Raw genomic sequence first — 27,157 nt, forward strand, 5'->3', positions numbered from 1 at the left:
GCGTCACTCCGCGCCCCGCTCGGCCCGCCCCCGGAAGCGGAAGAAGGCTCGCGCTGTCAGGGCGGCAGTGGCCGTTATGGCGGCGCCTCACGGGATGGGGCTTCCCGATCCCTCCTTCTTGTGGAACGTCTTCCAGAGGTGAGGCCGCGGAGGGCTCGGTGCTGCCCGCCGAGCTGGTACGGGGAGTGAGCGGGCCTTGGGAGGAGGCAGGATGCCTCTGACGGGCGCCGGGCGTCGGCCGAGGTCTGCGGCTGTGTTCCCGCAGCGGGAATCCGAGGGAGAGCTGTAAGGAGGGCTGGGGGAGGCGGGGTAGAGCGAGGGACGTAACCTGAAGGCGTTTGCCAGCTGGGAATGCAGGAGGTGCCGCCATCTATGGAGGGTGAAGAGCCTGGGGAAGCTCGTCCCTCGGGCCCGTTTTGTGGGGCATGTGTCAGAGGGCCCGCCTGGGCTCCGGTAAGAGCGAGGCCGGGTATGGAGTAGGCGGGCTCTGGGTGTGTTCAGCCTGGGGAAGAGAAGGCTACGGGCAGGCCTCGCTGCGGCTTTCTGCTTCCTGAGAGGAGCTTATAAACAGGAGGGAGGCCGACTTTTTGCACAGGTAGATAGTGATAGGGCAAGGGGGAGTGGCTTTCAGCTAAAAGAGGGGTGATTTAGATTGGATGTTAGGAGGAAATTCTTTCCTCAGAGGGCGGTGAGGCACTGGCACAGCTGTCCAGAGAAGCTGTGGTGCCCCATCCCTGGATGCGCTCAAGGCCAGGTTGGATGGGGCCCTGGGCAGCTGAGCTGGTGGGGGGCAGCCCTGCCCATGGCAGGGGGTGGGGCTGGGTGGGCTTTGAGCGCCCTTTCAAACCAAAGCATTCTGTGATTCAAAGGATGCACGTTTGGATCAGCAGTGAGTAACAGTTACTGCCGGGCATAACACAGGAGTGACTCAGAGAGGTGACATTTGTCCACCACCCTCGTGTAAAAGCACTTTATCTGGGAACTTGAAGGAAGTATGTGTGATGCCATTTCCTAGTTTCAGCTGGTCCTGAAGGAAGCAGGTGGACATTCTGCCTTCTCCACCAGGCAGGCCAGTAGAAGCACTTTAAATAATGTAGCTAGCAAGGCAGTTGAATGGGTCTTGCTAGAAGTATTCCTATCTGGCATACCACTGTATAGGTGTTGGAATATATTGACAAGGGATTGGTTGTAGATATGGATAAAACTGCGAGAGTTGGTGTAGTTCCAATAGTTTCCAAAGAGGCTTTCAACATACATAAGCATCAAGGAGCTTTAGAGAAATCTGGCAGGCATGGAATGAAAGGGAAAGTCCTTCAGCAGGTAAATAACTGGCTGAAAGGGAAGGCGTGTGGCTTTCTGTCACGCTGATAGATGCAGCAGTTCTGGGATCTTTTTCAATATGTTCAAGAGCATCTAAGGGGAACAGAGGGTGAATGAGGAGCTGAAGCATGAGCTTCAGCTTCTGGTTACACAGACTAACATTTGAGTATTTCGAAGGTATCTGTTTTTTCTACTAACAAAGCAGAAATGTGCACTCCAGATGCTGTGGCAGATTCTTGCAGCAAGAGCTAAACCTGTGAAGGCTTGGCAGGAGCACCTTGCAGTGCTCAGTGACCGGGCTGTGTCACCTTCACGGTCGGATCTTGATTGCTGTATCACGGGTAGATGAATTCCAGAATAGGTATCTGATGGCTGTGAGGAAGATTCATGACATTTTGTATATCAAACGAACGTGCTCTACGCTGACTGATGGCTGGGAGCAAGACAAGCAGATTGTAACTCTCGTAGGCTTATGTGACAAGGTTTGGTAGTGAGGCCTGGGGTGGCTCTGTGAGCAGAGCCCTGTGCTGCCTGTGTCAGCTCAGAGCCAGCCCCGGCTGCTCCAAAGGGACCCTCCGCTTCTGCACAGGGATCAGCGGGGCAGGACTTTGGAATGGCTGGAACTGAGAGGGGGTAAACTGTCAGGTGTGGGGGGAAGGCCCTTGTGTAAAACAGAGGGAAGCCGTCTCCTTCAGATTACCCCTTTGGATTGGGTCATGTCCAAACTGCTCCGCTGTCAGTGTGTTTGCGTGTGTCACACATTCTTATGGAGAAAATTGCAGAATTTACTTAACTCATATCCAGAGTGTCTCGTCAGTCTGAGTGAAGCATTTCATTTGCAATGCCTGTGAGTGATTGACCAAACAGTGATTTATTTATTTTGAAAAGATGAACCCTATTGGCATTTTATTTGGTAAGAACAGAAATGCTGAGGGTTGTAGCTAAATGCTGTTCATTTCAGCACCTTGAGGCATGCCACTTTTTCTCCCCTCCTCTAGGGTTGATAAAGACAGGAGTGGAGTAATCTCAGACACAGAGCTTCAGCAGGCACTGTCCAATGGTAAGTAAGTCTGTAAAGGGGGAAGGAGGCCCACTGTGAACTTCATGCTACATTTCATGCCAGTCTGGCTTCTTGACTTTTTGCTCCTTGCTCATCTGTGCCACACCTTTCCTTTTGAACCAGTGTCAGACGTTTACAGGCAGCCTTTTTCCTGCACATGAGAGCTTTTCATTCAGTACGGCGCAGGAAGTGAAAGTGGTAATTTTTATTTTTAAATGAGGCTTTTTTTTTTTCCTAACCAAGTAGAAAGATGTACTTCAGACCCAGCTTGAATCCTAACTAAGGCATGGTCAGATAACTCAGGGAAGCCAAATAAGAACGGAAGACTTTTTTCCAGTAGTCACACTTTCCTTCCTTCTGGTGATTCGGGGTGGTGGTGTTGGTTTTTTTCCACAATATATCCTCTGTGGATGGTTGTGTGTCACAGTCCAACTTGGGCCAAAAGAATGTAAAGCGTTTCTTCCAAAAACATTAAGTATTCACTGTTGTCGCTATATATTGAAGTTCAGCGTGTTCTTGACAATCAGCTTTTTAACACGTCAAACTTACGCAAATAGTAGTATGAGTGTCAGGGATGGGTGGGTAATCACACAATACAGTTATTTGCACAGTAAAATCCTATGCTGCCTCGTTGCCTTTTGTTTCTTTTTTCTCTCCTGTGCTGACATGTTGAGGTGTTTGTTGTGTCAGGGGAGGAGGAGGTAGTCTGTTGCTGGCGATCAGAACAAGCTGAAATCAGTACAGTTCTTCAGCAGTGGAGTTGCTGTGGTTTCTCTGTATGGCATCTGTATTAGTCTATTTTTCATGTCTGTTTTCAACATGAAATAATTCAACTAACTCTGCTCCTTAGAACTCCGGAGTGCTTCCAACCCAGTGAAAACTGGTCCAAAGCGAGTAGCCTTTCCACAGTCAGTAGCAGCTGTTCACAGAAGTCCAAAGCTCCTCTTCAGATGGCTGTGCTCAGGCCTGCCCAAGCAGTAGCATTTCTTGGCCTGAAAACACTGATTTAAACAATACTTTTCATTCAGCGTGGAGAGGGGATTTATACAAATCTCAACTTGAAGTGGCACTGTGTGGCTCTGTGATGTTAAGAACCTGTTCTTTTCACCCAATGGCATGGAGTAACCCATCTGTAGAATAGGAAATAGTCAGACTTTTAGTTTTATTTATGAGAAATGGGTGAGAGACTCCTGACGACCTGGGAAGAAAAAACTTATTCTTGGCTTTGGTTCTTGGCTGAATTTTAGTTTCTGTTGTGGGTTTTTTTTTGTGCAGCCTGAAAAATGTTGGGTTTGTATGCGATATCAGTAAAGCATTGGTCAGAAGTCATCAAGACCACGGTTACTTCAAAGCAGCTTTGTTAAATGAGGAGCTAGCTTACTTAGCTCTGAATTCACTATTTGTGGTCCCTATGGCTTTTTGTTTGCTTGTTGTTCAGTTGCCTTTTTTGATTGTTGCCTCGAGGAACAAAGTACTTCTTTCTGTTGCAGGTACGTGGACTCCATTCAACCCAGCGACCGTCAGGTCAATTCTTGGTGAGTATGGCTGTGTGCTGTGAAGAAGGCAAACACCCTGTTGGATTTTCAGCTCCAGTTTGAGAAAGCAGTCATTGCGTAATTGTTTTAGAGAAACAAATATATATTTCCATGTACAATGTGTTTTTCTACTGTAAAGTTGAAAGCAAATTTAAACATCTGATGAACCAATGTAGTCGTGGTGTTAGTGAGCTGGTCTGTGACTGCAAAGATGCCATGGTTTTCTAAGTCTTGTTCTTTTTTCCTCAGTAGTTATAAGATATAAGCTGAAGTACTGACCCTTTTGAACAATAAATGAATGCCCAGTGTTTAAAACTTGCTCAGCAGCAGTCAGAATTCCATCCTTGTGCAATGTGCTACCTCCATAAAGGGGATGGTATCTGTAGGTTAAAAGCTGACCAATGTTCCAACGCTTCTGGCAGTCCATAGATGTTGTAGGCTTTCTCATGAGTCCTTAGAAAAGAGCAAACCTGACTTTCTCGTTTTGTCACTGGATTATCAATCCAACCCTGTATACTTTGAAACTGGAAATGAAAACCCAGGAAAAATAAATATTCTGTAACTCACTCTGATTTCTTGCTTTATCCTTTCCTCCTTTGGTGGACGCCTTAAATATCACTTGTATTTTAGTAATTTCTCGCCTGTTTTCAGTACTCCCAAAAGCAATCTCACTTCTTTCTTAAAACACCAGCAGATCTTCCTGAAGATCTGAAGATTTCAGAGCTGAGGTTTTATACGGCTTTCTTGTTTTTATTTCAGGCATGTTCGACAGAGAAAACAAAGGCGGGGTGAACTTCAATGAATTCACGGGAGTCTGGAAGTACATCACAGATTGGCAGAATGTCTTTCGAACGTATGACAGAGACAATTCTGGAATGATTGACAAAAATGAACTAAAGCAAGCACTAACAGGTTTTGGTAATTCATTTGTAATTACAGTTTTTATGATGGGATTATGTCATCCAATGACCTTCGTATTGTTAGGGCTGTACTGCTGGGACACACGACTAGAAACAGAAATGAGACAAGTGAAAGGCAGTTGGATGAGGGACCTCTTAGAGACACCCTGCCACAGTTGCAACCCTGCAAATTGTTGGCTTGCTTTTTAGAAGTATTTCCCTTTGTAGAAGAAATGAAAGTGCACATGCTAGTACATGTGTGTGAACTGCTTTTTCCATTCTGTTAGTAAACCAGTAGTCACTTTAATCCATAATGATGTTTACCATACTGTGTGTAACTGTTGTTATTGAGCATGGTTTATATTGCATGCCTTCTGTTCGTACACCCGTGTTGTTCAGTAGACAGCAGGAAAAAACAAGTCTCTCGTAACTTCTATTTTCTGTTCCTGTTGCCCATGCCTGCTGAGCAACCTAGCACTTTGCCCAAAGACTGTAGTATTTGAACCAACCTAAAGGATTTCTCTTGTCCAAGGTTACCGGCTGTCTGATCAGTTCTACGATACCCTTATTCGGAAGTTTGACAGACAAGGAAGAGGCCAAGTTGCTTTTGATGACTTTATTCAGTGCTGTGTTGTTCTACAGGTAAGAAAGGAGATGTACTTTTAATGTCAATTGAAAAAAAAGTAGTCTTTTCTCAAACTTTTATGGTTCTCACTTTGTAATACTGGGACTAGAACTTGCTTATGAATAACGATCCACTTGAATAAAGTGTACAAGAGATGCTAGAAACATCTCCAGCTGTAGATCTGCCCTTGTTATTCATTTGCATCCTTCACTTGTTATTCATCTGCATCCCATACAAGTAAATCTGAAGCTCTTTTTGACCTCTTAAGTTGTTTTAATGAGGTGAAAAAACGAAAAATAGCCTCAGGAAAACATTTAGTGCTCTTTTCATTGGCTATGATATACACAGTTTCTTTGGGTCTCGGATGCATTCAGGCTGGACCGTGTTACATCCCATGTTGCCCTCTTGAGTGTACTCCAAAAAAATGTTCTTGCAATCGAAGTTGTGAGGATTTTCTATCTCAGTCTAAGACTCTGATTTACAAGATTTTTGACCTAACAGCTGAATTATTTGATCTTTCATCTCTGCTGTTCCAGAAGGGCTAATGGTAGTAAAAGACATTTTAAACAAAATGAAACAAAAACCAAACAGCAACAGAAAACCAACCCACCCTTTCAGTTATAGGAATGTTTATGGGGAGCAGGGGAGAAAGAGAGTGTCCCTCAGCAAGTATATTCTTCTATTTAGAATTAATTAAGTAAGTCACTGAATGGTTTCTCTAAGTGTCTCTAGCCTTTATGAAATGTAGGCAACGCTTTGAGGAAGAGTTGGGAAACTGCAGCAGTGGTCAAGCTGAATCTTAGTGTGCTGGGAGAAGAATGTTTCCTTTTTTTTCTTAGCACATCTAGTGTTTCCATGGTACCTTAGCTATTTTCCAGCATGCAATAAGAAGAGAAATGAGTCCCCAGGGTTGGACTTAGATGCTATCTCCAGAGGTCCCTTCCAACCCCTACAACTCTGATTCTGTGTAATTGGTATCCTCATTATCTGCCTAAGTGCTTTGTTCTTCTCCTTTAGCTTTATGTTTGTAGCCTTAAGTAAAATGCTGCTGCTGAAGCGTGTATTGCTTTTATATTCACTTGCAATATGAGCCAATTTTGATTTGCTATAAACTTAAATTCTGGTGAAGAGGGCTTTGCTGCTGCTCATCATTCATGTGCTGTCAGTGAAACCATAGTGGTAGCTGTTGTGGTCCACTACCAGCACTGCCTGTCCTCTGGGGGATTGTTGAGAGACAACTGAGATATTAGTGATGCTCTGTGCAGACTGGGCTAGAAAACGAGAAACAGTACTCTTTAGATCCTGTCCACAGATGACTCTCAAAGGTATCAAGAATTCTGCTTTGTTTCCACCTCCTCAAGAGCCGGTTATAAAAAGCACTCTGGCTTATAAACAAGTGCTTAGATAGGCGTAGGTATGTCCTGAGATAGATAGCTCACAAAATCAGATCTGCTACACCGCTCAAGCATGAGAGACAGCAGAGAGCTCCCTCTGTGTGCCTGACACTGTGCTGCGTCTACAGAAGGCACAAAGAAGCAGCATTCATACATGGAAGTGCGGCAGTCTGATCTTTCCTTGTGTACAAAGATGTTTTCTCTTTCTCCACATTTTTAGAGGCTGACTGATGTATTTCGACGTTATGATACGGATCAGGATGGCTGGATTCAGGTGTCCTACGAGCAGTACCTCTGTATGGTCTTCAGCATTGTATGACACTGACATCTAGGAATCCCACACTGGCATTACACAAACTGGAGTTGCCAAATCATCATGTACTGAATAAGACTGATGTATTGTAATGGATATAATTTCACATTCATACATTTTGTACGTACGTCAGTCATCGCTTTCAGAATCAATGTTTGTTTTTGTGTTTTACGACTCTTAAGATCAGCCATATCATGCTTACTGTAGCACAGAAAGCACAGAGCCTAGACGTAACTGGTGCCGTGTCAAACTTAACTTTCTTCCACATATCCTGCATGGGGACAAAGGACACTTTAGAAATGCCGAATTAAAGTAATGCTTGCTAGTTTCTAAGAGTCAAAACTCCGAAGTTGCACAACATGTTTTGCATGTGCCTTACTTTTATAAGAGTATAATGTATTAATTTTTAATACAGAACTTAAAATTAAGTAAAAGTGTTAGACCAACGTGTGCAGCCTCTGTTTGTACAGTTTTTTGGAGGGTGGTGGCTGTGTTCCTGTGTTGCAGTTTGTTTTTACAGTTCAGGCTCCCTCCCACTTAACAGGGATGGCCTTTTCTTCTCTGCTTTCTGCCTTTACTTTCTAGCTGCCTCCCTCTTTCAGGGCATCCTTAGGCCATTTTCAAAAGGTAACTTCTTCACATTAATTTCCAACACTGCATCTTCTTCAGTTAATTCCCTACAAACTCTTACATCCTCTGGATATACACTTCCCTCTTAATGCATATGATCCTTCTTTTTGGGTGAAGCACCCATTCTGAATTGGCCTTGACAGTCAAGCATTCTCAAACCCTTACTCTCACTCTCAACGTTTACAAACAGAAAACAAGCAAAAATACATTAAAAGCACTTACTTAAGGTTCCTTTTATGCAGTAGTTTTCAAGAAGCAACTTGGAGGAAGCAGAAGTTAACAAGCTCCCTGGGATTACTCTAAAAGAAAACCTTAAACCTGTTATTCTTCAAGATATATTTACTAAATTACAGTATCCAGCAACTGTGGGGCAGAGAAATGACCACCAGTTGTCCAGTGACGATGTACCAGAGCCTTAGTGACACTGGTAACATTTTCTAAACATCTTTCTATGAAATATCACTGACAAATGGTCACGGAACAGACACGGGGAAATAAGATGTTCTCCTAAAGGACTGTGAACACCTAAAAGGTGTCCTTAGCCTCCAAAGAGCACAAAGGGCTGCTCCCGTGAGATGCTGGGGGGAACAGAGCTTCCCCATTGAGATGCTCCACTAGAAAGAGCTTCCCGTTCCCTTCCTGCAAAGGATTTGTCCTCCTGGATAATTCCCCTGACCAAACGAAACCCAATACATCGAGGATGATTCATAGGTCCAAGGTTGCAAAGCTGAAACCAAAAAAGCTGGCACCAGAGGAACTACCTGGGTTGTGGCCTGTGAAGGAAGTGAAGTCATTCTTTTTCAGTCAGCATCATCATTATTTGACTGCTTTAGAACAACTGGAGCCAGTGCTTCCTAAAGGAGCTGTACTGGTGTGGAAAAATCACCAGTGACCAACTGGAACGCCTCATCTCAGGGGGAGAGCTACTTCTGAAGGGGGGAAAGCAAGTAAGCGTACCAAGAACCTGGCTGGGAAGTACACAAGTTACCCCTCAAAGCATGTCCGATCCTGGGTTTTTATCATTGGTGTTTTAAGGAAAAGTAAAATTGGTTCAAAAGGCTCTGGTACAGCCTCAGAAATGTTGCCTTGCTGTCAAAGGGCGTGGTGTAGCTGTACTGCTGATGAAGGATGGCAAACATTTGCAGTGTGGTCTCCAGCCTATCAATGCCTACCTTGTAAAGCTTGTTTCCCAAAGAAGGCCCAGGGCCCAGAGAAACAGGAATACACACAGCACCCGTTCTGTTCCAGTGCTCTACTACATGGGGGCAGGACAGGGCACAGAGGTTTCCTGGGAGCGAACAGCCAGAAGCTGACTTGAGGAAATTGGCCAACATGGAAAAACAGAAACAGGAGAAGGTCTTCTCTTATATAATACTATTGGAGAAGTAACTGAAAGGGTGACAACTTCCCTCCCCCACAGGACACCACTCATCCTGTGCAACAGGCAGGAACAGGAACCGTTCCCCAGAACAAAAAAAAAGAAGGGAATGTCGGAAAAGAGCATCTTCTTGGGGAAGAGATCATTCAGCCACTGTATGCCACTGGGATATACAGTACTGGCAGTAAAATCTCCAAAGGAGTCAAAAGTAGGAAAAAAAACCTCCAAAAATGGAGACCTCAGCTGAAAAAAACCTCAACTTTGATTCAGTTTTCCTGTGTTTCCAGAAACTTGCACTACACTTCCTGGAGGAAAGGAGGCAGTGAAGAAAAAGGAAAGCAGGTGTCCTGTGTTGTACAGGCCAAACACGAACAAGAGAATTTTAGAGAATCAAGTGTATATGCCCTCTCATCAATTGCTTTGTTGCTTTTGTGTTACAAATTTACATGACGAGGTCCAAAAAGTTATTTTTGGTGAATGCAAAAATACATTAGTGTAGCTTATGAAGAATAACCTGAGTTCAGCACAAGTATTCAGTGTGCAGAGACAAAAATACTCCAGCTGTGGTTAAAAAGAAAGATGACAGCCCATAACAGAGCAGTGAAAAGGAGAACAGAGTACTGGCAGTAAACTGTCCCATGCTAGTTCTTTTCTTTAGCCCCACGTTAGCTATATATGATTATACACAGCAGACATCTGAAGGTAAGCACCGGTGAGCTTATAGTTCAGAAGTGCACGGAGAAGAAATGTAAGTACAGACCACTGGTAAACACAATGAACTGGTGCTCATTTCTGTTAGGGTGTCATTTTGATTATTTTGTTTCCCCTCTTATTTTATCTAATTGCCGTATGGGTTCCACTATTTCTCAGTATGCTCTTGTCAGCACAAAGAATGAAGGATTTTCCATTTTAGTATGGATCCATTTATCAAATCAATTTTTAAGTCGATTCACAACAGTTTCATTCTGTGGATATAAAAGTACAGATATTGTACATCTTTGTTCTGCAAAAATAAAATGAGATAACGTCACTCTCTCCTCTCCTTTCATCAAACAGAAATGTAGTGTATGTATTTCTACACACATCCCAACTCTAAAGCCTAAAGTTAACTGAACTGACCTGAAATTTGTGTGAAGAGCAGCACGTTTGGATTTTCAAACAACAGATCTGTATTTTCAGTGAGCGTTCTTCCCCACAAAATTAACATAAAAGCAAACTTTTCTTTCTTCTGAGTGGGGAAGGACTTTAAAAGGGTGATCAGCTTTTTGCTGACAGAATAACAGTAACATACGTTCCAAAAGAATAACAAAAGATTTTTCTGCAATACACTGAGATGTAACAAATACACTAAAAAAGCCTAAAAAAAATAGTATTCACCTCCATTATGTGCAAGTTTGAGTTCCAGCTACATTTAATATGTTAAAAAGATACCACTCTACCTCCCTTTCCCCTTCCAAGAATGCACACTTAAATGCAGTCTCCTGAAATCCAACATACGGAGATTCTTGAGTCTGTTCATCTGCTTCCAGTTCAGCTGATGTCGTTCCTTAATCCTTTCCTCTAGTTTCTATTAGCACACTGGCTAATGTCTGAATATTTAGTTCTAGAAAGGGGAGATTAAAACGAAAGTTACTTCTTTTTCACGTTACTTCACATAATACATCAGAGATTGTTTAAATGAAAGCTTTACTGCTAACTGACCTTCCTGGTTCTTGTGCATAAGCATAGCTTACATTTGTCCAAACTCACACCCAAAGGCAGCTGTACGACAGTACATGTCCAATGGCCTTGAAACATTTTACGATCTATTTCCAAAGCAGAAACTTTTCTAACATAAAGGAATATTTTTCCACATGGAAAAAAAAGAAAAAAAAGAAATCAGATAACAAACCAGCTCTTTGGTAACATTTGTTTTGTTATCCCAATGCGCTTGATCCATTTTGCATACTTTCAACAATTCCACCCAAGTTTGGTTCAGCTCATATTCCTATATATATATTTTTTAATCTATGCCAATGTATCTCCTCCCTACAGCTGCCACGCTAAGAGAACAAACTCAGATAGCTAGCAAGATGACCTAGAACAAAACTTTCAATTCAAGAAACTTTACTTCACTAATCACAATCTTACAAGTGCTGGATAACACGAAGCCAGCTGTCTGAGCACCCCAGTCATCGCAGGTATATCCTTTCCTTCTAGTCTGTTCAAAACACTGGGAGCAGAACCAACAGTATCTTCACCAAACATCTTATCTGATCTTCTGAACTGCTCATTATCTCTGTGTGAGCCACCGCCAGGGAAGGAATAGTGATGTGAACCCCAATCATTTTTGTAGCCTGACTTCTCATGCCTATATTCTTGACACCTAGATTCCCAGTTCCAGTTAGATTCCTTGTTCCAGCTAGAGCCATGGTTCCAGTTAGAGTCCTGGTTCCAGCTACAGCCCTGGTTCCAGTTAGAGTCCTGGTTCCAGCTTGGACGCTGGTTCCACCTAGAGTTCTGGTTCCACCTAGAGCCACCTCTTCTTGAAAAAGCAGAATTTGTAGAAAACGTACAAGAATTCACAGACCCATCACTCTTGTAAGAGAAATAGCTTTGTGAAGGGTAGTTTGTTGAGTATCTTCCAGATGAAGAATATGAAGAATTGGGATAGGGTAATCTCTGATCACTTATACTCCTTGCTTTGCTACACGTTTGTTGATTCCTCCAACTTGTACCTTCCCTGCCATATGGCATTCTGTTACCAGGGAGCTTATCTCCTTGCACATCTTTGGACATATACTCTACTGAGTACTCATTCACTGAGCCTGTCGCATAAGAAGAGGCCCCAAGGGCTGGATTGCTGTTAGAAGCAGACTGGTTGAACTGCCTCAGCCATTCACTGATACCACCAGCAGAACTTCCAGTCTGGAGAGCAAGAGAGTCCCTGAGTGCTGACATCATTGCAGAGTCAGCAGGTCTTAGTCCATAGGAAGATGATCCATCATCAGTTTGGTAACTGTCTGAGTTGGCAGGAGCAAAAGAATTATCTGCAGCACACTGTTCATGCTGAGAGAAAAAACCTTGATTCCAGTTGAAATTTCCTAAATAAAGAAATAAATACATAACGTAAGGAAGGGCACCAGAGGTTAAGTGAAATACTAAAATACCAACCGAAAAGGCAACTACTCTGAGGTGTCATCAAGTGCTTTTTTCCTGTTTCCACATTTCCCACCTTTGTACCTTACTGAGTCCTTCCATCTTTCCACCCAAAAACATTCATGCTAAATAGGGTACACAGAATTTTCAGTGGCACTTCCTTCTGAATTATTTTCACATTGAACCAAATGGCATTCACTGAACGTAACCAGAATAGTTTGGGTGGCTTTTTTGTTTTCTTTTTCTTCTAATTCATTAAATACAGCTGGGGCAATTGTTTGCAAAATAAGTTTAATTTATCATAAAGCCCCTTTTTGTCTGACTATTTACTGGGTTAGAAAACATCAGCTTTTGTGCTACAAAGCTGAACAAAGAATAACAGAAGGGAAATAACTGACTCAATCCAATTAATTACCTAATAAATAATCTGAATTCAACCATATTTTGCTTTACTGTCAAAGCATGATAAAAATCAACCAGTGGAATTATCATATGAAGGCCCCTCAGGTAAGATGTAACTAAGAGAGATCAAAGAGATCGGGAAACATGAATTTTATGTAAGAATAATTATAAATAATGAGCCAGTGTGCCTCAATGCTTTTGACTTCAGCACACGTGCTCTTCAGCCACTGTGGATATGAAATAAAACGGGTTAGCTTAAATCACATCATTTAATCCCAGTGTTTGTTTTCTTCTTAAATATATCAGCTCCGCAGTTAAGAGAAAAACAAAGATTTACAAAAATTAAAGTCTGTCTATCCTCTACAAATACAGTCAACCAAAAATTTGCCAAAGCTCTACTTTCACAACTTACCCTTATGTCCTTCCTTACTGAGTTTCTGTGTGCACCCCAAGCTTTGTGGGAAATAGAGGGGGGCAACTCATTATCAAATAATTAGAAGGCCAGTAGCCAAAAGAAACAAGCTAGAAATCTCTTTCATTGCATCCCCTAGCAGTATCAGAAGAGGTATTCAATATAAGAATGGGAAATACCTCTTTGAAGATACCTTTACATGCCAGCCTTCACAGTGAGCTAGGCAGATGCTACTGCTTGGATTTCCAGTGACCTCTATTTTTTGCAACATTATGTAGTGAGACAGAGTGTTCCCAGACAGACGGGGTCGAAGTCTGGAAGGCTTCAGAAAATGACAGCCTGAACTGACTGAGAGGGCAAAGACACATGGCACTCTAGTAAAAAAGCACCATGGCTGGCCATGAAAATAAACTAAGAGCAGACTTACAGTAGTAGAACAAAGAGTTTACATTACCTTTGTATTTTCCATATGGCTTATATGGCTTTGAGAAGTTTTTTCTTGCAGGAAATCCACCTCGAGACATTGGCATCAATGGCCTCAGTCTGTTAGTATAATTCACCTAGATTAAGCAAAAGTTTAGAATGTCTGTTTTTAAGCTGAAATCTTCAGCATTCAAAAAAAAAAAAAAATCAAAACAATTTCCTCATAGAAAGTTAACAAAGTACAGTTTTAGGTGGCAGTGAACTCCATATGAAGGATGGCTTGCTCTGTTGGTCTCAATTACCACCATGAACTACAACTAGAAAGCACTTTTTAAGAGGTGTGAACCTGGGGAACAGAATGAGGTGTCTGGGGATGACAATATCACCTGTTTCAAATTTCTTTACTGCTCCATATCCTTCAACATCACCTGACTGAAATATAAAACTGGTGTATATGCAAATCCTGTCTCTAGGTAGGGAATGCAGAATGGAAGGCTCAGCTACTGCCTGAGATTAAATGACAATTTTCAACTAGCTCATGAGAACTGCATTTTACTCACACGGCAAAATGTGGCATATATAGGAAAGAGGAAAACAAAATACTGCAAAGACCACATGTCAGACACTGTTAACTTCAGCTGGTTTCAGCCCCAGCCTCCAGCCCCTTCCTTTTTGTGAATGTTTTTTCAAGGCCCTCAACTATTTTCAATGCCAACACAATCTGCAGGCTTTATACAATTTCAAGAGAATCCAGATTGGGCACTTTCTTGCTTCCTTTGTTGTTTTCAAAATAGTCCAGTCTGCATTTTAAATGAGAAAGGTCTTCAAACTTGTCCAGAAACATTTTGTACTTTTCAGTAAATCCCATAATAGGAACAGCAAAAATATTTTTCCTATAAGAATCAACTTCAAACTGCTATCCCCTAGCAGGAAATTGGAAATGGTAACCTTCAAGCTGATGTAGCCCAGCATGTAGGCAGACTCCTGACCTGTTGGTTTTTTAGTGAGCAGCAAATGCATGACAATTTGAAAGTGTAGCTCTCCAAAAGGTAGTGACATACATTGGAGACGAAAGCGTAAAGAGAGTTACCATCATTCAGCTGATATGAAGCATATTGTTAATGCTTAAGAATCCATTCTGAAATTTCTTTCAGAAAAACACATGCTAAATTTTATGGGTCAGTAGCTGCCAGAGGTGGTTAGTCATTTTTGTACAGATTCTGGTCAATCTTCACACTCTTTTTTCTGTGGGTATTCAGGTTTCCTGCAAAGAAGCTGTGAAGGTTTGTAAGGGCATCCAAAAAAGGCAGAATATCTTCTTGCCTTCATCTTCAGAGATTAAAGATCTCAACTGGGAGCAGAGTTACCAGTAAAACATTTACCCAAATGCTCATGAAAGAAAAAGTGACACATTTGGGTAACAGATAAATGCTTGATTAATCACAGAAGAAAAGCTATCAAGCAAGGGACCAAATGAAAAGTAAGGATGACAACCAGACATCATGATGTGAAATGGAGCCCAAATCAGGGCAGGAAACACATGCAAAATGGAAAGAAACCAGATGGAACGTGATGAAGAACTAAGAGAAACGTGCCAAGCAATTAATGAATTTGATACTTCAAAATTGTAAAATAATTTAAATATATCTGAATGGGGAGGGTTGGCCTATGTCTGAACTGTGACAGTTCGGCGGGACATTAACATAATTTGTTCAACCATTTCTTGCCTCCCACTGGTAACATCACTACAACTCTGGTCAAGATGAAGTCACTTACTGCTGCTTTCTTTTCACAAAAGGACTTTAAAGCTTCTGTGAGTTCCTGTGTAACTCGAACAACACGTGTTGCTTCTGAGTCTGAGGTGATGTGAAAAGTCTCCTGTTGAGAAACACAGCAAGAATTGCTAGCTCACTGGGACACCTAAGTGTCACGTACACAAATAGATCAATTATACTTTCATTTTGGTATAACCAAGGTTAGACCACTAACTTACACACAAGAAATATATAATACACATAAGTACATACACAGACACGTATTTGAAAACATATAACTGTAAATATAATTATGCCCTGGTAAGAGGCAAAACGTAACCCTTGATGTCTGCAGCAATCCCATACTGACAATAATGAACATTCTGTTACAGACTTAAGTGTTAAATTTATGCTTTTTGTCAAAAACGCAATAAAATGTAAACTTCAGCAACTTCATCAAATGCCTCTGATTCTGTCATTTTGGTAACAAAAGGATGAAAGTTTCTACCATAATTTTCCTATGCATGCTTTTGGGATACATAGTTATAAAAGATACTGACGTAACTATATAAAGTACAGAAAAGTTATGTGTATCTGTCTTTTCAATATTAAATCACAATAATAAGTAAGTGTATGAAGTTATGAATGATTGCAGAAAATTAAAAGAATAAAAATAGTCTGAAGACACATGGAGTATATGTGATACCTCTTCATTAGATACGTCAACAACTACCAAGCATTTCTGGTAGTTTACTGATTATCTCCAGATTTTTTTTTTCTATAACTCTTCCTAAAGTCATAAATAACAACAGACTAAAATAAAAAAAAGACTGAAAAACACTTTAGACAATAATGAAGCACACCTCTCAAAACAGCTGACTTGTTCTTTCAGAGCAGAAACAAGCAATTCAGACTCAAATGAAATGATGTAATGCCTCATGTAAGGTATTTAACAAAACAAGACTTCAGACTTTCACTGAGAAAAACAGAAAAGACAGTCAGATGTCCTGGCTTGTATCAGAAATAGTGCAGCCAACAGGAGCAGGGAAGTAATTGTCCCTCTGTACTGAACGCTGGTGAGGCCACAACTCAGTACTGCGTTCAGTTTTGGGCCCTCACTACAAGAAAGACATTGAGGCCCTGGAGCATGTTCAGAGATGGGCAACAAAGCTGTGAGGGGTCCAGAGCACAAGTCTTAAGGGAAGTGCCTGAAGAAAGTGGGATTATTCAGTCTGGAGGACGCTCAAGTGAAATCTTACTGCTCTCTGCAACTGCCTGAAAAAACATGGTAGCAAGGCAGTGGTTGGCCTCTTCTTCTGCGTAACTAGTGATACGATGAGAGGGAACCAGGAGAGTTTCAGGTTGGGTATATCTTCTCAGAAAGAGTGGTCAGGTGCTGGAATGGGTTACCCAGGGAGGTGGTGGAGTCACCATCCCTGAAGGTGCTCAAAAAACATTCAGATGTTATACTAAGGGACGTGGTTTAGTGGGGGAAATGGTGGTAGACTGCTGGTTGGACTAGACGATCTTGGAGATCTTTTCCATCTTAGTGATTCTATGATTCTGTGATTACAATAACACAGCGAAGTTTACTATGCCACTGCTAACAGCAACTGAACAGACAGAACTTCTCCACTCCAACGGTGTTATCAGCTGCTAAAGCTGCTTGTTAGGGTGGCTCCTCAGCAAAGAGAAGAATGGTCCAGTGACTAGTGAGACCGTTCACACTGAAACCAGCATGCTGTTCTGAGCTTTTCAAAGGGCAAAGTCCATAAAAATGCACCTTGGAAATTAATGTTGGGGTCAAATGAATTTGAGCAGTAATCAATGGATCCTTTACAATATTAAGTGCTTCACACTGGTGAAGCTCTGCAACTGCTAAGACTTATGAAATTCTTATCACAATTATTTGACATACGTACCAAGAACTCTAAAGCTTTCTGTTTCCAAAAAGGATCATTCTGTGGGATTGGGGAAGAAAAATTAGAAGAATGAACACAGTGTTTGTAACACCTTCCCATACAAAACAAGACTGTTTAACCTTTTATCCAACAACAAAAGTCAACACAAATGAAAGACAGTATTTTTATGTCACAGCTGTAACTGTGTTAGACTCCAAATAGCACAGAGCTAGCTCCTTGGGTCAGACACACAGATCATTTAGGATTTCGCTTTTGAATTAGAAAAGAAAAGGATGATATATCTTTATATTTACTGTAAGATTTAAACCAAACCTTCAGAACAGAACATCTCTATTCTGAAGAGAGGCAAGACAGTGGATATTGCAGCATAACTTGGGACACTTGGCCTGCAGACACTGGGTCTCAGACTCAGTGCTTCTGAACAGAAATCATGTGACCTGAATGGGTCAATATCCTGGTGTACAGTATTAATTTCCCTTGTGGCACGATGAACATAAAACTCCGGTCACAAGGTCAGTTACTTTGTTTCTGGAATACTATCAGTAAAACAAGAAATGAAGCCCAAAAGCAGTTGTTTTCAGAAAAAAAAAAAAAAAAAACAAAGCAAGCATAAGGAAACTGCTAAAACTTGAGACATTTGCAGAATTATTACTTCTACATACCTCATGCTTATGATCATCTTCCCACCTTAAAAAGAAAGAGAAATACTAAGACATTTAAAAGATCACTAAAATGTCAGGTTTACTTTTGATGACTAGGATCAAATATTTCAGCTTCTTAATGTATAGAACTTAACAATACAGGATTCATTTTTCTATACCTAAAACACTGTATTTTCTTAAAGATCTTTACTTGACACTCAAAAAACAGTTGTACTGAAGAAGTCCACAGATCAGCTAAAGGAGGTGACTGAACTAATGGAAACTTTTTTCCTTTCTATATGAACACAGGTGCCTTTTCTACAGCTTAGGCAATGGCATCCCAAAGAAAGTGGTAACACCCTGACATCTGAATTGCAGTCTTTGTGCAGGAGTACATCAGACTGCTATTGAATTGTGTAAGCTGTGTAACGTTTCAAAAATCACCACTCTGTATAAACTGAATATTGTATTTTATTTCAGCTTTTTTCCTCTGAGGCAGAAAGCAATTTACACACGATGAAGTACAATGGAAAGACAATATATTTTCCCTGTATGTGATATTTGTTACAGAAAAGATGTACTTAACAAGTAAATTGTTCTCATAAAAAAAAAAATCTCTTTTGATTCCCCTATGGAAGTTATATTCTCACCTTGCTTTCTTCTTTGATGGGGCTAGAAAAATAAAAAGAATGATTAGCACCATCATAGGGTTTCCATCATATTACTGCAATAGAAGCATTACACAAACCAATCTGTAACTGGCTCTGAAGTGATGGCAGTCTTTTAAAGGACTAATGATCTATCCAGCCAGTACAACCTATACGAATTAGAAAGGAGGGAAAGCTCAGTAAAACAAGATTATCTTTAAGACAGTAGTTGTGCTTCAGACAATCAGTTACTGCATCATACACAACTTAGCACTTCTTAATATGTTCCAGGTACTGAACATATTAAGTACTGATTCTCAGGACAAATGACATACATTAAGTCCTCCTTACCTGAAAAGATGAAGACAAGAGGCTAGAAACTTTGCGCTACTTAAACTAACAACTGAGGTTCTGCTAACTTCAATATACTAGCCTCAAAATTAGATCAGGCTGCTCAGGCCCAAGTCCAATTGAATTTTATAAGTCAATAAGAAAGGCAATTTCCCACCTCTTCAGGCAGGCAGTTTCAGCGCTTGACCTCTCAACTGTGTAGAACTTTCCACTATTCAATCAGTATTGCCTTCACTACAATTTGTGCTACACATGTTCCTTCCCTGTGCACCTTCAAGAAGTCTGGCTCCTTTTCCATAGACATATTTTAGGTAGCAGAGGACAGTAATTAGATCACATTCTTAGCTGCTGCCTTAATCAAACCCAGTTCCCTGATGCTGCCCTGCACACTGTATGAGCCAGTTCTCTCATGATCTTCATAGCTGACAAGCGTTCTACTCACTCTTTCACCAGAATTTCTTGTGTATGCAGGATGTTGTTCCAGAAACAATTCAATGAGTACCAAGAATTAAGGGAAAAAAAGGTAATACCTTTTACCCAACCTGTACACTTACAGTACACTTACAGTATCTCCTCAGTTTGGCTATGACCATACTAAGTGCGCTGAAAGCTTCCTGAAGTTAAAACAACATCCAACCTTCCACGTCTAAAGAGCCAGCCCATGCCATTGCAAAAGGCAATCAGGTTAGTCAAGCCAAGTTTCTCTGCAGTTTGTTGCCAGTAATCTTCTTGGCCTTTACACACCAATAGAAGACCTCTACAAGGACTTGTCCTATAATTTTTTATAAGGTCTGGTCCACCCTGTAGCCACATGCTTTATTTTCAAGATAAGCAGATTTGGCTTTTTTCAGGTCATCAAGGAACTCCTCTGATTGTGATCAAGACTCGTTAGAGCAAGCAGTGCCCCCCAACATCAGACAAGTCCCATTTTTTTCCTACAGACTTGCACATGCTCAGTTTGCCAGTCCCTAAACTAATTCCTCTCTACTGTAACTCCACAACTACGTACAACATTCTGAAAGCAGACCTTTTCAGTAAAGTCGAAAGTGAAGAAAGCAACAAGTATTTCCGCCTTTTCCATGTTCTTTATCACTAAATTACTTGCTCTGTTCATCAGTGGGTTATCTCTTTTGCTGCTGTTCGGCAGAAGCCTTTCTTCTGACCTTCTCAAAAAGTTTTCTTAACTCCACCCCAAATACAATTGAAATGCCTACATATTTCTTGTTGGCAGCCTGCCCCCCAAGTCTGTAAGTTTCCTTTTAAGCACTGAAGATTAGTTGGGCGTTCTCTCTTCAAACTCACTAGCCACCTGCTACTCCTGTCCATATTCTTGCATACCGGAATGGATCATTTCTGCTCTTTGAGAGTTCTCCTTGAAGACTGATCATCTCTTTTGGGTTTCTTTTCCTTTCAAGGCAGCCTCTCAAGGGATATTGGCTACTAGTCTTCTGAAGATGATGAAGGCAGTTCTCCCAGAAACCAGGGTCTTGGCATCCCCATTCCCCTAAGGATTTTAAATTATATAATCATAGAATGGTTTGGGTTGGAAGGGACCTTTAAGGTCACCTAGTTCCAACCCCTGCTATAGGCAGGGACACCTCCCTCTAGACCAAGTTGCTCACAGCCCCATCCAGCCTGGCTTTGAATGCTTCCAGGGAGAGGGCATTCACAACCTCACTGGGCAATCTGTTCCAGTGTCTCACCACCCTCACAGTAAAGAACTTCATCCTGATATCTAGTCTAAATCTACTCTCTCCAATTTAAACCATTTCCCTTCATCCTGTCGCTACCTGCCCTTATAAAAAGTCCCTTCCCAGCTTTCCTGTAGGCCCCCTTCAGGTAATGGCCACTTTCCTGTAGGCCACTATAAGGTCTCCTTAGAGCCTTCTCTTCACATGGCTGAAGAGCCCCAGCTCTCTCAGCCTGTCCTTGTAGGATAGATGCCCTAGCCCTCTGACCATCTTCATGGCCCTCCTCTGGACCTGCTCCAACAACTCCATGTCCATCTTGTGCTGGGGGCTCCAGAACTGGACACAGTACTCCAGGTGTGGTCCCACGAGAGCAGAAGGGCAGAATCACCTCCCTCAACTGGTCACTCCTCTCTTGATGCAACCCAGGATACAGCTGGCAAAGTGCATTTGCAGCCCAGAATGCCAACTCATGCTGAATCTTTCATCAATCGACACACCCAAATCCTTCTCCTCAGACCCGCTCTCATGCCATTCTCTGGCCAACCTCTATCTGTGCTTGAGAGTGGCCCAACCCAGATGCATGACCTTGCACTTTTGGCCTTGTTGAACTTCACGAGGTTGGCTTGGGCTCACCTTTCAAGCTTGTCCAGGTCCCTCTGGATGACATCCCCTTCCTCTAGCATGATAACTGCACCTACTCAGCTTGGAGTTGTCTGCAAATGTGCTGAGAATGCACTCAATCCCACTGCCCACGTTAGCTACAGAGTTGTTAAATAACATCAGTCCCTGAAAAATGCCACTCGTCATCAGTCTCCACATGGACACTGAGCTGCTGAATGCAACTCTCCTGAGTGTGGCCATCCAGTCAATTCCTTATCCAGTGAGTGGTCTATCCATCAAATCCATTTTTCTCCAGTTTGATGACCAGGAATGTCATGATTATAATCTCATGATCATCTCAACTAAGGCTGACACTGATCATCACATTCTTCAGTGTTCTTTCCTTGCGGGTAAAATGTGCAAAACCCCTTCCCCGATGACCCATCCAGCACCTGCAAGAAAAACTGCCCGACTTCAATTTTGGATTGTTTGCAACTTCGATAAGAAGCCTCTATCCATCCATATCAGCACTCCAGTCATACAAGCTACTGTATTATGTTTTTGCAGTTCTGATGCTGTTATAGCTTTCTGATCATAGAGTTCTAGTTAAACCATCCAGCTCAACCTCCCACTTCAAGGAGGATTACTGCCAACTTCATATAGCCAGGTCTTGAAAACCTCTGAGGATGAAGAATTCATTACCAATGGATAATCTGTTTCAGTGCTGTTCCATCCTCTAGGAAATAAGTTTTTCCTGAGTTCAGCCTCTCAAGTTGCCATCCATGGCTATAATCTCTTATTTCACTTTCTGCAGTTACCAACTACTTCAGCTTTATTACCTTTGTAGCAATCTACTATAAGGGCAGTCATAAGTACTCTTTCCCATCCAAACATGCCTAATGCTCTCAATCCTTGAGTATCACCACACCTTTCTGCTAGATATTCTCCAATTTCTCCATCTTCTTCTCGAGTTAGAAGGCATATAACTAGATAAAATATTCAAAGTTTGATCTTACCAGTATCTAACAATGGGGAATAAGAAAATTCAGTCTGCTTGCTGCCTGTGTAACACTTCAGGTGGGGCAAGATTACCTTATGTGAAATGAGAGTACTCCATTGGCTTGGCAACCACCAAAGCCATCAAGTCCTTTTTAGCAAGGCTGATCAGCCTGTCATTTCCTATGCTGTACTGACACATGGAGTTACCACTTCCCCACTGAAGAGACAGACAAACTTCCCCAGTTATCTGCTATAATTTCAAATAAGAAATAACTCAATCTGAAGACTGTTGTCCAAAGCAGCAAACTAAATCTTTGGATCTGTTTTCAGTTTCCAGCTCCATTCTGTAGTAGCATTAACATTAGTTTTTAGAATGGAAAATATCGATGCAAGCAGAATTCAAAAACTAAATTAGACTAGAAATTCATATACTATATTACCACACTGTATTTATACACATTCTCACACTTAATAAGAATGTCACAGGGCCTTCAAGCTCATTAGCTCTCTACTTTAAGCAAGAGATTACTGGAATTACCTTAATAAGGTAGTATCCTTCATTTGAAGCTCAAGATAAAGAACAGATGATCTTTCTTTAGAGAATAAATAAATAATTTTTCCTTTGAGGAAAGCAACAAATCAATCCCTCCAAAGCTTCTCAAATGCATATAAAGATACATAATCGTGTTTGTTTTGCATGTGTCTCTGCAGTAGCCAAAACTTACGTGTTAATGTCTGTTTTGTCTCTTACCCAGATGACATTTCTTAACTACATCCTCAAACTCATTCTTGCTGTCAGAAGGGAGCTCTGAAGATGAAAGTCATTCGCTAACAGTGTGATCTACTCTAAACCCACACAGCTGTTAGGCCAGTAAGCATGAATTCCTTCTAAATAAGTAGAGGGTTTTTATCTTGGAATAAACTCGATGTTGTACTGCTGTGCTTATCACCTAATCAAAGCAGAACACCACAACACTCTTGTCTGTTCCTTCCAGTTCTTCATAGCCTGTGGAACTGCATGGGATTTTTTTTTTTTTTTTTAAGTGTTCTGTGTTGATACCTGAATATGTCTTTCAGTCCTACAGAAGGCAGTAAGCACTGAAGTCAAATACTATCATGTTCATACAACTTTACTCATGTTAGCATTATACAATGCTGCCTACCCGAAAGTTGATTATCAGCTATTTTGTTTTTCACTTACTAGCAATCTGGATCATTATTTCTCTGGAATACTTAAAATATTTTAAATTCTTCTAGAAGATGAACTTTCAGTATTACACCTTCTACATTATAAAGAAAAATAGGCAGCGGTTTCCAAAAGATTCCCATACAAAGAAGAAATGTTAACAACATCCATTCAGATTTATAAAGAGCAAGGTACCAGAGCCTAACTTGCTAAAAACCTCTATGGCAAGATTCTGACCAACAGTTCAGACTGTGGTGATTAGAAACACACAAATAGTTCTGGAGGTTTTAGAATTCATACATAAAGTTTACTCTGAACTGAGGATTACAGGACCAGGATAATGGGTCATATTCTATCTCCTTCAAAGAAGGAGACAAAGCTCCAAAAGGGTCTCTGCTACTTTGTTTGGCAGAACAACATAAGAACAACAAAAGCCATCATTGATCACTTCAAATAAATCACCGCTGTGGTAGGTACTACAAGCAGGATTCATACTGACATATGCTAAGCAACCTGCACCCATTCCAATGAAACTACAGATACTACTATTACTAGGGTCAAAAGGTAGCAAGTACATATTTCTTCAGGTTGGAATTATTAAGCACCATAGACCATCTATAGCAACAAATGATATAACTCAAATATGCTGTATGGAGGGAAGATGTTGTTTTCACGTTGGAAAGTTTTCTTTCCATTGCTCATTCAAATAAATTTGCTTAAAAAGATAACTTCCACTTTTAGCAGCAATTCAGCACTGATTTGTATGCCTTTTGATGACTGAAATGAGGTGGAAAAAGTTTTATCAGTTTTTTCAAAGAAATCCATCAAAAGCTGTATCTCTATATTTCTCCACTTTTCTTGATTAGAAAATTATTGTAGTTATCTTAAATACCTCCAAGAACCAAGCAGCTAAAAATGTCTTTCTTCATTTCAAATTCACAAAAACTGGAAAAAACTTTGAAAAGAAAACATTCTGTAATATTACTTACAATTTTAACATTTAAAAACAGTCAAACCCTTCAAGTTCATGCAGTAATTCAAACTAAGCTGATTTTGGATATCAAATGTGTTATATTCAAATAATATATAAACTTACGTGAGGTACTTGGTCTTATGTAACCTTCAATCTAGGAAACAGACATAGTTTTATATTAGATTTTTTCTGATTGAAAGTTCATTACAGTAGTCCCTACTGCAACTGTTCTGTCTCTACAGACAAGTACTTTTATTTGTCCTAGCATAGTCTAGCTAACACTTTTGCAGATTATATATAAGCAGCACAAACTAAATTTGAGAGAAAAAGCGCATACATTTGAGAAAAGTTAAATTGTGCAAGTTAAGAATCACTGAAGTAAAGCACTAAAATCTCCAACTGGACATTTTCCAACTAAGAACAAATTAACTTCTTCAACAACTTCATTTTTTTTCCACAGAAACTTCAAGACTACTGTTCCTTTCCCCACATGCTTTAGGGCGACTTCAGCTTAAGTCTTGGTTCTACTTAGCACTACACTTTCTAGTCACACACAAGAATTTAACACCATTTGTCAGTAGTACTTTTAAAACTTACTAGGTCAAACGTAAATGCACTAATTAAAGATACATTATTGGATATTTAACATTTACTTCCAGTTACCTTATACATTTTTAATCCTTCAGTCTTCTCTAGCTCTCCTGCTATTCTTTTGAGAAATGAGACTTTGCATTCTTTTACGTCTGTTGCCTTTCTCTTCATTTTCTCTGGAAATTCTTTAGACTGTTGACAAAAACAGCTTTAGATGAGCAATGTCAAAAGTCATATATTAAAAAACAGGCACATTTCATTTCTTGGACAAGCTTCTAAGGACTAGTAAACATAGTTTTGAGTATGAGTAGGTAGTTTCTCCTCCATAACACAACTAGTTAAATGTTAATGCTGAAAATGGATAGGCAGTCTTCACAACAGAATTTGGATACTACATGAAGTTTGCAATTGAAAGGTAACATTTCATGCTCTATACAGTATTCAACAATACCATGGGTATGCTGACAAATGAAAGAGAACCAAGGCCTGAGAACCTGATCTCAGATGAGATTAAAATACTTAAGAACAGACATAAGAGTAGATGCAGACATGCACCTCTGGATCACATTTTCTCAGTAGCTCACACCTTTATAGCTATTCATGTTGATCTGACCCATCAAGACTCAGTCAAGTAATTACTAGTGACACCATATGGGGGGTTTAAACTTCAAACTTGATGTAGGTATTCACAGGAAAAAAAAAAAGATAGTATCTTGTGATCAAAATGACTCACTATGTATGCTCTTCTGTGTTTATATCCACTAAGATGTTCTATCATGGGTGCCATCTCTGTATTAAACCCACACAGCTTGCATTCATAATGCGGCTCTCTTCTTCCCTCAAATCTGATTTCAACAACGTGCTCCAAGCCTGTAAAAGCAAGAATTACAAACATCTATATTTATAATAGCCTTTTATAAACAGAAGTATTTTCTTCAAAGATGCTCACTAAAAGCCAAAATTAATAAAGAAAAGTATTCAATTTCCAGAATTTCAACACTTTCAGGATCACAAAGGTCAGGCTTACTACCCACATCAATTAAATTATTAAATTCTTTTCTTTATGATGTTTTATTTCAGAGGAAAAAAAAAAAACTGCTATGGAAGATTTGCAAACTCAGTAAAACAAATATATAGCTACTCTCCTGCCCAGGATATTTTTAAGGAGCAAAAAAAAAGAACATTCCCTTCAATACAGCCACAGAAGATAAGTAACGGACACATGTCAGTCAGTCAAACAGAAAATGAAGACAGGAAATACCACACAAAGTTCTGTATTAAAAACAAATCAATTTAAACCACTCAATCAAATACAATTTGTGTAGCAAATTATAACGTTTGAGTAGCACAAAACATATCCAGAAATAACAATAATTGTGGAGAGCTTTTGGGACCCGGAGCACTGGCTCCGGGAGAGGGGCCATGATGGGATGCAGCTGGTAAGGAGATAGGGCCCTGCTCATTAAACCAGGCGAGGTCGTGCTGCCCTCAGGAGCAGGGAAGTGATAAGAACAGGCTGCAATTAAGAAAATTGAGTGGTATGTGGTAAACATTCGGGCATTTATCACGGAACTATCACGGTATCTAGCGTTGAAGGTTACTTTCTCACGTAAAGAACTAACCAATAAGAGAACCCAATTTGGCATATGTAGTAGCTCATTAACTATCGTATAAATGCCTGCGTGTGCTTCAATAAAGCTGAGACTTGTTGATCATGAAAGCATGAGACTTGTCTCCCGCTGATTTCCTACAAATAATCTCTTCATAAAATTGAGTCTTTTGTTAGATAAAATCTTTCATTTATTTATTTTAAGAACTAGCAGGAGAGAAAATCAATTTGCTTGATTTCCTTCCTAGACGTCACTGAAAGACAGACTACAGCTTAGCAGCACTCAAAAATCTCTAGATCTGATGCTTATAACTAGCAGTAAAAAGTCTTCTTGTAAACTTGGGCTGCATAAGGAGTGCTGGCAGCAGGAGAGGCATCTCCACTAAGAGCCGATCATGCTGCATGTGGAGTACTATGACTAGTTCTGGGCTTTCCAGAGCAAGTGAGAGGGACATACTTGAAGGAATTCTGCAAAGGGCCACAAAGATGATGAAGGAACATAAATACCTCTCATATGAGGAAAGGCTGAGAGAGTTGGGACTGTTCAGCTTGGAACAGAGAAGGCGGGAACCTCAGCGTGTACAAATACACATGAAGGGAAGGTGCAAAGAAGATAGATATAGGCTCTTCTCATTGGTGTGCAGTGACAGAACAAGAGGCAATG

General features: G+C 40.7%; 2 protein-coding genes across 3 annotated transcripts in view; one reads left to right on the forward strand and one right to left on the reverse strand.

The window, feature by feature from the left end:
* The first annotated feature begins 32 nt into the window (after positions 1-32).
* Positions 33-7,592, forward strand: PDCD6 (programmed cell death 6). 2 transcript variants are annotated; one of them, XM_004935180.5, is made up of 6 exons: positions 33-138; positions 2,319-2,380; positions 3,871-3,915; positions 4,675-4,833; positions 5,347-5,456; positions 7,054-7,592. In XM_004935180.5, the coding sequence occupies exons 1-6, from the start codon at positions 77-79 to the stop codon at positions 7,150-7,152; spliced, it is 537 nt and encodes a 178-aa protein (XP_004935237.1). In that variant the 5' UTR covers positions 33-76; the 3' UTR covers positions 7,153-7,592. The 2 variants fall into 2 exon arrangements, with proteins under 2 accessions (XP_004935237.1, XP_419075.2); XM_419075.8 differs by having other exon boundaries at positions 4,675-4,827.
* A 3,651-nt stretch (positions 7,593-11,243) lies between these two features.
* The window catches only part of LOC101748694 (dentin sialophosphoprotein-like), a 33,307-nt gene continuing 17,393 nt past the window's right edge, over positions 11,244-27,157 (reverse strand). Inside the window, exons 8-16 of the mRNA XM_040696428.2 lie at positions 25,618-25,754; positions 24,957-25,076; positions 24,417-24,447; positions 18,497-18,518; positions 17,868-17,892; positions 17,206-17,244; positions 15,306-15,407; positions 13,561-13,666; positions 11,244-12,237 (exon numbers count right to left, since the gene is read on the reverse strand). Of these exons, the coding sequence (XP_040552362.2) occupies positions 11,273-12,237; positions 13,561-13,666; positions 15,306-15,407; positions 17,206-17,244; positions 17,868-17,892; positions 18,497-18,518; positions 24,417-24,447; positions 24,957-25,076; positions 25,618-25,754 (1,547 nt within the window). The 3' untranslated portion in view covers positions 11,244-11,272. The remainder of the gene's footprint in view (positions 12,238-13,560; positions 13,667-15,305; positions 15,408-17,205; positions 17,245-17,867; positions 17,893-18,496; positions 18,519-24,416; positions 24,448-24,956; positions 25,077-25,617; positions 25,755-27,157) is intronic.

Source organism: Gallus gallus, chromosome 2 (assembly GCF_016699485.2).
Source record: "Gallus gallus isolate bGalGal1 chromosome 2, bGalGal1.mat.broiler.GRCg7b, whole genome shotgun sequence".
Classification (NCBI taxonomy): Eukaryota; Metazoa; Chordata; class Aves; order Galliformes; family Phasianidae; genus Gallus; species Gallus gallus.